The sequence below is a fragment of the Atractosteus spatula genome, chromosome 1, assembly GCF_055471065.1.
Source record: "Atractosteus spatula isolate fAtrSpa1 chromosome 1, fAtrSpa1.hap1, whole genome shotgun sequence".
NCBI classification, from domain to species: Eukaryota; Metazoa; Chordata; class Actinopteri; order Semionotiformes; family Lepisosteidae; genus Atractosteus; species Atractosteus spatula.
Genome location: NC_142706.1, coordinates 16,921,182 through 16,932,038, shown reverse-complemented (window position 1 = coordinate 16,932,038; position 10,857 = coordinate 16,921,182). Strand labels below are relative to the sequence as shown.

Here is a 10,857-nt window from a genome sequence, read left to right as displayed (position 1 = left end):
GGGGAGCTATAGAAAAACTGGACAATTCCACTGTTTTTGCAGTTGCTCATGTTAATAATGCCAGGCTCACTGTGGCATTTGTTTTGAACTCTGAAAGATGGTTTCTTTCAATGGGCATTAGAAGGTGGCATATTTTCTTACAACAAGGCTAATTTTGAACTTTGACTTTGAAGGCATCTTTTTTTCTAGTAGCCTTTACCTTAGCTTTGTCTAAAAGGGATCTTTTAAGGTGTTTTGTCTTTTGAATCTCATTCTTTCTTACTGAAAGTCTGATACATTTTCTTTTTTAGAATTCATGTAAAACAGTTTTGCTCAGTTGCGCTTGTAGTTTTCTTGTTTCATTAATGCTATTTAGTAATTATGCTTATGTCAGGAGACATATGGCATTTTGAGGTTTTGGGGATTTTTATTAATTGGATAATAATTATAAAACCTATGTAGGTTGATGTAGATGCAGTATTGGTAACCATATTGTTTTTAAAACTGCAACAAAGCAATGGCATTTTTATATTAGCATTAATGTAGTGAAAAGTATATTTTTGTCATATCCTGTGAACTAGAATTAGAAATGGTGTATGCTTAAACTGGTATCGGTACTAGTAACAGTGCTTTTTGTGACTTTTGATATTTATCTGAATAGTACAGGCATTTCACCCCAAGCATACTCTTGTGCAATAAAATCTTCTGAGTCAGCCTGAAGGATATGATCTTCTTATAGTCAAAAGCACATTGGGTAGACATTACTTCGTTGTAGTAAAATAAAATGAGTACACTTTCATATTGTTTTTCTTTATATGAGTATGTCTGTGATGACACAAGTATCAGGTGTAGTATGACTGACAGGTCCTTTCAGAGCTTCTTGTGGAAATCTGGGCTATTAGTAATTTTTGAACATTAGAGTGAGCTTTTTAGTCATTCTGATCCATCCCATTTTAAAAATATAATGATAATTGCCAAAAATCATATTTTCTGCAGGTGTAAATTACCTGAGGACATAAAAGTTTCCAGAAAGAGAGCAGATAATTTTATGCTGAATAGTCTGTATCAGAGAAGTCTAGCAACGACAGCAAAGAACACAATAAAAGTCCTGCATGAGATAAAACTGTTTTAGTTTGCATAGAGGGTGTTAGTTGGGCTTTCAATGCTGCCAAAAAGTTGAAGGAAATGTCTTCAATTAGTTGTCATTTCCACAGCAGTTTGTTCAACCTTTGATTTCTGGGCTGCATTATTATAGTGTCATGTCTTGTGAAATGTATACATGGCAATGGCATACAAATACAAAGCAATTTATTTTTTTTAAATTAAAAAATTACTAAACATGTTTGTCTATAGAGGTAGAATTTTGTGAAAATCCTAGTAACAGCAACATCTCTACTTCTTAAACTTTACACAATGCCATTTACTACAGTATGTAGTACAGGGACATGGAAAATCATGATCCTTAGCAAAAGTGTAGTATGCTCATCGTATATAAACAATGGGCACGTTTGCTGTAGTTTAGAGACAGAATTGTGGAACTTTGGACTCTGACACTAAGAGTCCTGCAATATTTCTGATTTCTTCATTTCAGGCAAATATTTACAATAGCCTTTGAGCAACAGGCATACAGTATGTGGAATGTGTGTAAAATGATTAATTGGGAGAAGCTACTAATGCTGATCATTTGAATACTTCTGTGTTTGTGTTGTAATGGTTTACTTTATTGTTTTATTTATTACACCCATTTTGTTAAGAAGCTGTTTGCCAAAGAAAATGTTTTATATTTTTCAATTATCTAAAACTAGTGGTCATCACTTTGAATATTGTTATTTCTAACTTCAGAGCCCATTGAGGACTGCTGTAAGATGGCTTTTTTCCTGCTTTCTACTTATTCAATTTATGGAAGTCTAATTTTACTTCTTCTCTTGTTCTTTTTTATTTATTAAAACCACTGGAAAGAAGAGCTAACTTGCTTAGCTCAATAGCAGAATTAACACTACAGAAAAGCTGAACCATGCAAATATACAGTACCTTCCAGAATTATTCATACCCCTCATAAACTGGGAACAAAAACAAAGTATAACAGAAAAATGTAAAGATTGGATAGTGTCCAGCTGAAAAGAAAATGTCAAACTGTAATTTTAACATCATTGCAGGGAGCAAAGTCGTATTTGTCGTAAATAATTGAAAATCCAGAAAACTAAGGTCACGTTTATTCACACCCCTGTATTCAGTATTTAAAAATCCTCCTCTGGTATGGATTACTGTGCTCTCACACGTCTGAGGAGTGATTATTGACCTAGAAAGTTTCTAGGTCCTTTTAGTTTGTGAACAGCCTTCTTGAGTTTGAACCCAGATTTGATTGGACTGTGGCTTGGAGATTGTGATGGCCAGTTGAAAACTTATTTTGTGTGGACTTAACCAGTTCTTTGTCCACATGTAGAGTATGTATGCTTTGGAAACATTGTCGTGCTGGAATGTTAATTTTTTTTTGTCAAACTTGAGTTTCTTGGCTGAAGGATAGTATTCCATCTACCTTTTCGAAGGAACCAGGAACCACAGATCCAAAACAACCACACTCTAACAGGCACTCTGTAACACATACCCCCCCCACACACACACACACACACCCTCCAATGGAAATTGGGAATTATTGTTTTCGTAACACGAACGTCACCTTTTTTACACCAAGCACACAACTGGTATTCATTTTTTTAATATTGTATGTCTTGTATGTCTGCTTTGTCGATGTTCTCCTGCTGTACAGAAAGCAAATTCCACCAAATTATTGAAGAAGGAAACAGTTTCAAATGGCTATAAGGCATGGTTTGTCACCCTGATACACTGGCAAATCTGAGTGGCCTTTTTTATAGGTTTGCCCTGACTAGATTTCCTTGCTGCCCGGCCATGAATGCCTCATTCATGCAGGTGATGTTGAGTGCTAGTGTTGACACTTTGTATGCTGAAGATGCCAGTTTCTGCCGGAGACCTCCATCTGCTGCCTTGGGACCTACATTTGCCTCCCAAACTACTTTCTCACAGTTTCACACCATGTGGTGGGAAGATAATCTTGCATTCACTTACTGGCAGGGATGCCTCTATACAGTACATGTAGCCTTGTACAGTATATATTAATAATGCAAACTATTATTAAGTGTAAAGTCGTAGATTCAGCTTTTTGTGAATTCCTTGCAGCCCATTCCCCCACTTGAGAAGGTCAATGACCATTTGCTTGCAGTCTTCAGACAGCTCTCTGACCTTAACCAGGTGTTATTACTGAGCCTTCAGTAAGTACTGAATGTCTTCTATGTATCCAGACAATGTTCAGAGGCATTTATAGAATTCTGGAGGCTTCCAATACATTTTGCAATTCTAGAATGTTATTGTAAATAACATTCTAAGAATGTTATTGTAAATAAATATTTAGAGGTGTGAATTACAGTGGCCCTCTTGTTTTCTGGAATTCAGTTATTTATGACAAATATGACTTTGCTCTGTGCAGTGCTATAGTATAACAGTCTATCATTTTTAGAATTGTTTTAGACAAGATATATTATCCAGTCTATAATTCACTTTGTTATATGATGTTTTTTTGTTCCTGTTTCATCGGGGGCATAAATTAATCAGGAAGGCATAGTATATGATTTGGCTGATTCTATATTTTTTGTTCTTTTTCCTCTTTCTACTTCTACTTAAGTCTTTTATTCAGTATTGTAGGAAGAATTTAAAAGTGTATACTGTGATTTTTAACGGAATAACCAATATATACACTAGGAAAATTATTTTCTTTTTTGGTCATTTATAAGTACTATTTGTGCACTGTTACATATTACACGTATAGATCGTTCTCAAATTTTATATTTATATTCTTTGAATGTCCATTTTTATCATGTTAAAAGCTGTTACTCATCCTTTGGTGAGTACATTCAATTGAGTAATTCCTTCAGAGATAACATTTTATTTTACTAATTTGAGAGAGCTAAATTCGATGTAAAAAACAAAAATGTGCACATTTCAACCTTTAAGAAGAAAATTAACAAGCGTTCTAAAAATGGTTAAGTGACTGTGGTTATGTTGCATATCCTTTGCTGTTTTCTGTGTGTTGGGTTTTACACCAAATTGAACAGTATGAGGGGACTGTATGTGGATGTGTATTTATATTATAGTTTTTATTATTTATTTCTTATGGGTGTCTGATGGGCTTAATCATAAAATCATCAGTGAGTGAATTCGCTTCAGAAAATACTAATTGATTCTCTGCTCAAAGTCCTTAAGATATCTGTAGTGTTTATTAAGAACTCGTAGAATTTTCAGTGACTGTGTTAATACAGATGGTGTGACCTAAAAGACATTGTGGCCGAAGTAGAATATATGGATCTTCAGGTCCACACAGAATGGTTTGTATATGTCTTTGATTGATTTTAGCACCTTATGGACTATTGTGCAAGAATAGCAGAATACAAGTGTACAGTAATATTATGGAAAAAAAGATAAATACTTTTCTATAGATGAAATGTTTGATTTACCAGAATAGTTTTTAAATATATATTTTTTCATAAATGAAATGGCACTTAAACTAACAACAGTGAGAAAGTGCAAACAAGGAACTCAAAGAATATATTATTTAGATTTCCTATTTATCACATTGAGTGTAAGGGTCTGAAATTACTGAATTGATTATTTTCTAAACAAATGTTTCTTAATATGCAGATGATCTCTGTGTATTCAGTGGTTTAATGATTATATTTGCAGTTTTCATTCCACATGGAATTCAGGTTCTTTGAAATTCTTTGTTGAACTTTCTGCAGAAATCACCTATTGCAATTAAGAGTTGAGTTACTTTAATGCATATTAAAATATATGCTTTTTACTTCTCAGGTGAAACTGCATTTCCCAAAAGTCAGAACTGCTGTTTATCTGGACACTGTTTATGATTTTTAAGCATTCTGAAAATTGTCCAATTAGATTTTAAGAAATTATTTCCTTAGGTTGCATGATGTTATTCTTACAATTTGCTATGTAGATTATATAAATTAACTTTACATTTCGACACTGGTAACTGAAAAATAAAGGTAATATCTCTGTTGCATCATTGTATCTCATTTGTTTATACTGTATCACATTTATATGATAACTTTACAGTAACAAATTCTCCCAAGCATGGAAACTACATTTTCCATGTACAGTATTAGTGATATTAGTAATACAAAAGCTATGCATGTTGTCATATTTGTATTACAGTACATACACTTTAATCAATTCATCAATTTCCCTACGGGATTAATAAAGTATTATCTATCAACATTATAAAAAACTGTTTTTTCAGAACTTCGTTTGCTCAATTTTGCCTAATTCAGATTATGAAAAATATACATTACACTGTATATATTTCAAGACTATAGGTTTATGAGTAATGATGTGGAAAGTATTGCGAATAAAAACAATAACTCTTCAAGCAGCATATTAGTTGGACCTGTCTTTGCCAAGGTATTCATTTAAAAATATGGGAATGGATTTTCCTTAAACATACCACACAGGAGAAAAAACTATTATTTTATGTTATATGGAGAGGCATTAAAAATGAGTATTTTCCCAGAAATACATATTCACAAATTATCAGTAAACATCATTCCATTTACTTTGTTTCCAAACATTGCACCTCTGACCATTTGTACGAAAATCTGGAGAATGGAAAACATGGGCACTAGTCGGAGCTGATCCAAAATGCCACAACTGCCACAAGGTAAAAGGGATAAGGCCATTGGGATATTGATGACCGGAATGTCAACGTCCAGACACTTTGATGCACATCACTCAACAATATCACATCTGCACATCCAATAAGCGGGTTTGACTCATGGCAGATGGCAACCACTGCAGCCACATGTGACTTCCACTGCAGAAGATATACAATCTATGATTGACGTATCTCTGGAATCGTCATGTTCCTGCATCCCCAATCTGCCCCAGTGACACCTGGTTCTTACTGTTATCAGATGAGCTCCCCCACCGTAAGAGTGAATCCAAGATAAAGGCATCAGAGCATACTGTATACATGGGATTGACGCTGAATAACTGGTATAGGAAACATATCACGCCTGGGCATTTTCCACAGAAACAGGCCAAATGCAGAGCAAAGTCATGTTGTATTCAGTGAAGAGTCATGGTTCAATCTGCTCAGGCACAAATAGATTGGCAGAGAATATAAACTATGTAGGTGGGAATGTATCATGCACGTTGTGATGTAATGGGCTGCAAAACATTATGGATGGAAATTACAGTGTTTTTTTATGATTTCATGACTGTGCTACACTGAAGAGATAATGTTCAGCCCCCATATTGCACCTTACTTTGTACCGAATTGACAACATACAGTCACGTCATGCCCATTTGCCAGAATTTCCTAACATGATGCAACATTCATGCAATGGACTGGCCACCCTCTGGGATGCACTTTCGCACTGAGTGCAGTATGATTGCCAAGGGAGAAATAAACACTCTTGTAATGCCCAACTGTGTATGAGTACTGTTATCTGAAGGACACACAAGTTCTTTGTGCACGAGATATGGAAATTGTTCATTGAAAAAAAATGTATGGATCATAACATTTATAGTTCATTTTGTATACAGTATATCACAGCATTATGCACAGTCCACTTCTTCTAAGAAACACATCTCTATTTTGTTCTTGATCAGTAAAATGTGATACTAAACTCATTAATTGATTTGTTAAGGTCTCTTCTGAAAGATCTGTACTTAGTAGAACAAAGAGTAGCTTTTTAGCTTAAAGGGTATGTATTGTAGGAAAAAATTGTCAGTGACCAGTAAGAACTGACAAGGAGTCAAATTTGATTGGTCAATGTCATGATGTTTTCTTTAACTTAACCTGAGATCACGTTTTTGAAGATGATGAACTCGACTGGTTACTTATCACCAAAATTAAGCTGCATTAATAACAGTCAATGTTGTTATAACAGTAGAAAACATTAGTGGAGGCTGTGATTAAATAACTGGTGCTATAAAATACATATACTGCAATTCCTGGTTGAGCCTTTTGTAGTGCACTATATTAATGTCTCCTTTCAGATTCTTTCAGAGGCAAAGTACATTGCTTTTCTTTCTGGCAATAAAACCATAAAAGATAACATCATTTTCATTATTATTATTATTGTTATCTATCATTTTAAAGAAAAATGTTCATATTTAAATTTACTCTTCCATTCTTCCAACCGCTTCTTCCAATTCAGAGTTGAGGGGGATTTGAAGATTTTCCTGGCAAGCCATGGGCACAAGGCAGGGAACCCCCTGGACAGGATGCCAGTCCACTGCAGGGAAGACAGACACAAACATACACCTAAGGCTACTTTTCTCCGAAGCCAATTAACCCATATGCTTTTGAACCGTGGGAGGAAACTAGGGAACCCAGAGCAAACACAGTGAGAACATACAAAATCCATGGAATCCATAGAACCCAGTGCCGCAGGAATGCTAACCACTGCTCCAATGTGCCACCTAAATTTACTCTTTAAGGTCATAATTCAACATGTTAACGGAAACTACCACCAATTCACAATGACTTGACTTCAATAATTTCAGTCAATTAAGGAAGGTTTTTCTTGGATGGCAAGGAAAACGTTTTGTGGGAGTGATTCATTACACTCCTACTTAACACCTGTCAACTGGGGGAAAAAATGTGGCCTGCATTTCTTCCAAGAAGTCACACTTTACATTCCCAAATTCCTACCCCAACCATAAACCCACACCAGGGTATATAATGGTGCTAGCAGTAAGACATGTTTTTTTAATTAGTTTTTGTTTTTATTTCATGGTGGAGAAGCAATAAAATATTAGGGTGTCATTTTTTGAAGCTTTGCTTTTATATCCAGTTGAAATCCCTTTGATGAAGAGCTGGTCTGGCCATTAAGCAGTTCCTTTGTTTGTATTCGAAAGCCTTTTGGGATTCCTCTTTCTCTTACTGAAGGGGGTGCTTTCGATTGTGTCGGTCCAGAGCTTCTGCGTGGTGATCCCAATGACACAGCAGGCCAGCCGCTTGCCCGCGTTTCCGTGCAGCAGGCTTCCAGCATTGCCTCCTTTTCCCATGTCGTCTTCCTTCTCGTGAACCACCACTGCCCGGCTGAGTACCGACTCCGGCCCGAACATGGTGGCTTTGCTGTTGCTCTTCAGTTTATGTATCTTCCCTTTCTTTGGAGTAAAGTTGCCAAAGTCGCCAGGGTGCATGGGGTGGTTGACGTTTTGGGGGTTGAAATGGCCGCCGGTAGAATCGCACCCGTTGCTGAGGTCTCCGTACGTGTGAACGTGGATGGCCTTTGACGTGTTATCGGTAGTGTTGAAGCCCACCAGTCTAAATATCACATCAAGTTTTCCATCTGGGTAGAGCTGCTTGAAAAGCACTTCTCCTGTGACTTGTGGCTTGCCTTCTTCCAGTTTACTGCTGGGCTTCATGACACATGCCGCGTAGACGTTTTGGTCGTCGTTACCCGCTTCTGGGGTAGCAGGAAGAGGCCAAACGACTTTCATCCTCTCCTCGATGTATTTCTGCACCTGCTCTTCGCTGACTGTGCCATCTTCACAGCAAAACACGTGGATTCCCAAGAAGACCAGCATGAGCAGACATTTTAGGGAGAAAATAGTTTTTGCCATGTTTCTGTAACCCTAGAGGGAAAAAAATAAATATTCATTCCTCAGTGGTTAAGGAATTGTATATTAAGCATGGCACATAGTCATATATTTACCCTTTAAATAACATACATTTTTTTTAGTTATTGCAGATTTCTTATGTTTTTAGCATTTCCACTGTGTATAACAAGAACAGCAATAATGAACAGTTCTTTAGATTAATACTTTATTAAGCACGCCTGAAATCACTTTAATGGAGGAGTATTTAACGAGGGAAAACAGCTTATTATCCTTTGGGCTTTCCTTTTGTTTTGATTTATGGTTTTAAATATAGTTTACTGAGTACATTATTTGCCAATTTATATCTTCCTTCTAAAGAAATAAACTCACGAATTCTTTATTTCAATTAGTGGGATAATGAATAAAAAAAATATTGCAGATTTGGGATTTCATTAAACATTAACGGTATCCCTACTAAACATGCATGCTTTGACTTAATATAATCGAATCAAAACTAAAAATCACCTCGGACTGTTTCGCTTTATTAACGTTGTGAAACGACCATAGCTAATTAATATTTCTAAAAAATAACTCGTAATTAATAGATTTGATCCTACCAAACTGTGCAACCAAAATTGCACGTTGTGGCACTATAGTATTGCAGCAGTTTTAGACAAAGTAACTTGTGACGCACTTGGTCTCTATCCCTTCAACAAAGATATTGATGTATTATAACTGTAATCATAATATTTAAAAGGTGGTATAGTACGATGTTGTTTTTCCAGTTTTTTTAAAAAAAATTTATACCCAAAGAACGCAATTTAGGAAATAATAAGAGACTGAGATGCTACTTTCCAAAGGTTTTAGAACATTATTTAGAAATTCTCTTGTGATAGAATTGATAAACAGAAATAATATAAAACCCAAAACTCCTGTTACATTGTGGCCAAAGATTTTTCTTTCATTTGCAGCGTTTAAAAAAAAGAATGGTTTCTCACCCGCGGTTTTAGATTTTAATGTTTATCCTAACTAGTGTAACATTCCAGGAATGTACTCTTTTCCATCCATTACTAAGACAAGCAAAATATCCCCACCACTTAAGGTAAGCACAAAATGTTAACAACAGTTTTACAGGAAGATGTTACAAATTAATTTCACAAGTATACGAAAAGGGCTATAAACAGACATCTTTACCTTTGCAGGACTGCAATGCACGTTCTTTCGCTTAAAAAAGTCCAAAGTTCTTGTACATAAACGCGATCCTCTTTATCCAGACCAGGTAACGCCCACAAAGAAGTAGGGAGAACTTCGGATGCACTTAACTTCGGATAACAAAATATTTGGTGTGTCCTGCCCAGAATTAGCTTGCATAACAGTGGACTTGCGCAACTTTACAGAGTTTACTTACGTCATGTGATTTGTTTATATAAGACAAAAATGACATACAGTACTTTTCAGTCTTTGTCTTGTCATGTATAATTTACTGTTTCATGAAGAGATAGATTGACCCAGGCATGCCTAACATAACAATAATAATTATATTGGATTGCATATAATCTTTTTATTATTTGATTGACGTTTCAGTTCATGACCAACAGATGAATCAGAAGGACACTATTTTAAATGTCATTTCTAATAGCCAGGATGCTGGACAGACTGACTGAAGTGGCAAACAAAATGCAAGATGATGGCAATTTTGGAGGTCATACAATAAATTAGGAAAATGGAGACAGATATGACAATATGGGCATTGTTTTGCAAAGGCACTTGGGATTGGGCAGACCCAACAAGAACAGAAAGCTCATAGAAAGCGGTAATTTCTCAGGTAATTTGAATAGGTTGACCACTGGGAGACAGGTGTTTCCCAGAAACCTGAAAGTGAACCTGACCATTACAGCAGCATGGGAATCCCAAGATCCGAGAAAATATTTAACTGTACCCGAGGTCCTTTAAAAACATAATTAAGAACGACTATTCGGTATATGATACAACAACATTATTTGTTGATAATGATGACAATATCAGTTACTTTTTTAAAAATAAAACATAAAAAATTACTGGAGTCTGGGGTGTATTGCATGCCACACCAGAAGAAGTAAAATATTCTACAAATATGTCTATGTCTTGCTTAGAAAATTACAAAAGGACTGAGAATTAAAGTATTACTAACATATCAACTATCCCGTGTAATATAATACAGTGTTCTTTTCACTTTTTGTGCTAAAAGCTATTTTAAAGTTA

General features: G+C 35.5%; 1 protein-coding gene across 1 annotated transcript; it reads right to left on the bottom strand.

Annotated features, from left to right (window-relative positions):
• Positions 1-6,826: 6,826 nt before the first annotated feature.
• On the bottom strand, positions 6,827-9,946 carry sod3a (superoxide dismutase 3, extracellular a). Its single transcript, XM_088915389.1, has 3 exons — positions 9,811-9,946; positions 7,956-8,652; positions 6,827-7,304 (listed from the first exon to the last, which is right to left on the bottom strand). The coding sequence occupies exons 2-3, from the start codon at positions 8,638-8,640 to the stop codon at positions 7,189-7,191; spliced, it is 801 nt and encodes a 266-aa protein (XP_088771515.1). The 5' UTR covers positions 8,641-8,652; positions 9,811-9,946; the 3' UTR covers positions 6,827-7,188.
• Between the last annotated feature and the right edge of the window lie 911 nt (positions 9,947-10,857).

Bases quoted from the DNA above. Each gene is read 5' to 3' on its own strand.
- sod3a (XM_088915389.1), bottom strand. From the start codon at position 8,640: ATGGCAAAAACTATTTTCTCCCTAAAATGTCTGCTCATGCTGGTCTTC. The intron at 7,305-7,955 runs GTAAGAGAAAGA...TCTTCCCTGCAG, and splicing joins AATCGAAAGCACCCCCTTCA to TGGACTGGCATCCTGTCCAG.